The sequence below is a fragment of the Echinops telfairi genome, unplaced genomic scaffold (genome assembly GCF_000313985.2).
Source record: "Echinops telfairi isolate 266 unplaced genomic scaffold, ASM31398v2 ScPeMD7_3;HRSCAF=10, whole genome shotgun sequence".
Taxonomy (NCBI): Eukaryota; Metazoa; Chordata; class Mammalia; order Afrosoricida; family Tenrecidae; genus Echinops; species Echinops telfairi.
This window is the reverse complement of record NW_022103899.1, coordinates 28,907,034-28,908,988: the sequence shown is the minus strand read 5'-3', so window position 1 is coordinate 28,908,988 and position 1,955 is coordinate 28,907,034. Positions and strand designations below refer to the sequence as shown.

Here is a 1,955-nt window from a genome sequence, read left to right as displayed (position 1 = left end):
AGAAAGTAGTTCTTGGGAAAAAAATTGTAGTTGGTTAAATAGAGGTCAGCAAAAAGATGACAACGCTAGCAACAACAGGTTGAAGCACCACAATTAGGAAGACGGGCGACTGGGCGTTTTTCTCTATTATTCTTTCTGTCATTCGTTAGGAGCTAGAACTGACTGCACAGCACCACCACCACCACCAAGGCCATGTTTATGAATCAGAAGTTTCAATATGCTTAAAATAGTAATTCTCCTCAAATGGTCCAATGGATTCAATACAATCCCAATCAAGATCTCAGCAGTCTCTCTAATAAATACTGTAAAACATCGTCTAAAATATATACTAAAACGCAAAGATTCTAAAATAGTAAAATCAAATAAGAATTCCTGTGGTGAACTGAAATTACTTATCAAGGCTCTTCTATCCATAGTCTTTGTACGTTCCAACATATGTGTGAGTGGAAGCACACAAACAAGGAACAGAGGCTTCTAAAAGGGGGATTGGTCAGTTTGCCGTTCCATCGGGCATAAAGTGAGCCCTCTCAGAAGCAGGAAAAGAGAACTCTAAAACCATCAAGAAAGAAGAGTCAGGCAAGGAACATGGAGAAGTGGCCAAAGCAGCAGATACTGCAGCAGGCTTTCCACCCCACAGAAATCACAAAGTTGAGTGTCATTGGACAGGGAGGCTGGTTTACAGAGGGAGATGCCCTTTGGGCATTTATCAGCATGAAAGAAACTGTGCCAAAGCAAGGCAGAACTCAATGGACCACATTGGAGGCCAAGGATCATAGAGAAGTGTGCTTGCTAGCATGGCTGAAAAGACACTGCAGGCAGAAATACTGTATCCTTAATGTTTCTACTATTATTTGTAATCTGTTAACTTCACTAATAAAATATGGAATTTTTTTTTCTTTAATAGAAAGTAGGGCCATATAGGTCATACTAACTTTTTAATTTTCAGTTAAAAAAACAAGTTCAAAAATAAACTATTTTCATTAGAATACTGTTTTTTGTTTTTTACTCAGCTCTTCTTAAAAGAAATTGAACCAAAAATAGTAATCTCAGTCAAAAATGTATCAAATATACTAGTAATAGATTCTAATAATTTTTATCTTATTAATTCACAAAGCAAAATCAGGGTAATTATCAGAGTAAAAATATAAGAAAAAGGTCAAAATCATACTAAAAAAACTAGAAGTGTTACTTACGATAAAAGAAAGGGACGAACTCCACTGTGAGAGAAGCTGGTTTATATTTCTGTCTGCTCTTTTCCACAGTACTAAGGATTCGTCTATCATTAAAAACAATAACAAATTATAACATGTACACATAGAAATTGCCAAATTACAAACACAATTGCAAAATAATTTAATGATTTGTGTACAGAACTTATTTCCATGACTGGCATAAACTTAAAGTTATGCCAGTAACTTAAAGGCTCACCAATGACGGGAATTTTAAATTAAGACACCCATTTTAACTATTTAGAAGGCCAACATAGCAGCCAGGTTAAATCTTCTAACAAGAACTTTAAAAGAAAACTGACCTTAAATTTTCCAATTATAAAAGCCCGTGTTCAGTAGTATTCTATTTTGATAGCTAAGGCTTATTACTTCAGTGCAAGTGAAATTTATCAGAAATCAAGGTACTCCTGCTACTTTCTGTACATAAATCCAGAACCATTTTTTTTCTTTCATCTTAAGGATACAGATCTAGTATGGGCTAGAACTTCTTATATTTTTTAAATGGCAATGTCAATAGTTTTGAAGAATATATTACTTCTAGACCTTGCTAAGGACAACATAATTTTTATGTGTTTTCGTCAAGAATACATTAATTTACACAAAATGACTCTCTTAGATAGAAATGCTGGCATGGTGAGTGGGGAATAAAGGCTATTATTAAAATGATGCTTCCAATAGAGGGTTGACGGAAATTTTTTTTTAAGTCACAGTATTTTTTTTCATGCC

General features: G+C 34.3%; 1 protein-coding gene across 1 annotated transcript in view; it reads right to left on the bottom strand.

Moving 5' to 3' along the window:
* Window positions 1-1,955, bottom strand: part of NBEAL1 (neurobeachin like 1) — a 179,410-nt gene that overhangs the window by 134,123 nt on the left and 43,332 nt on the right. The window contains exon 6 of the mRNA XM_045296671.1: window positions 1,194-1,276. Coding sequence (XP_045152606.1) covers window positions 1,194-1,276 — 83 coding nt within the window. The remainder of the gene's footprint in view (window positions 1-1,193; window positions 1,277-1,955) is intronic.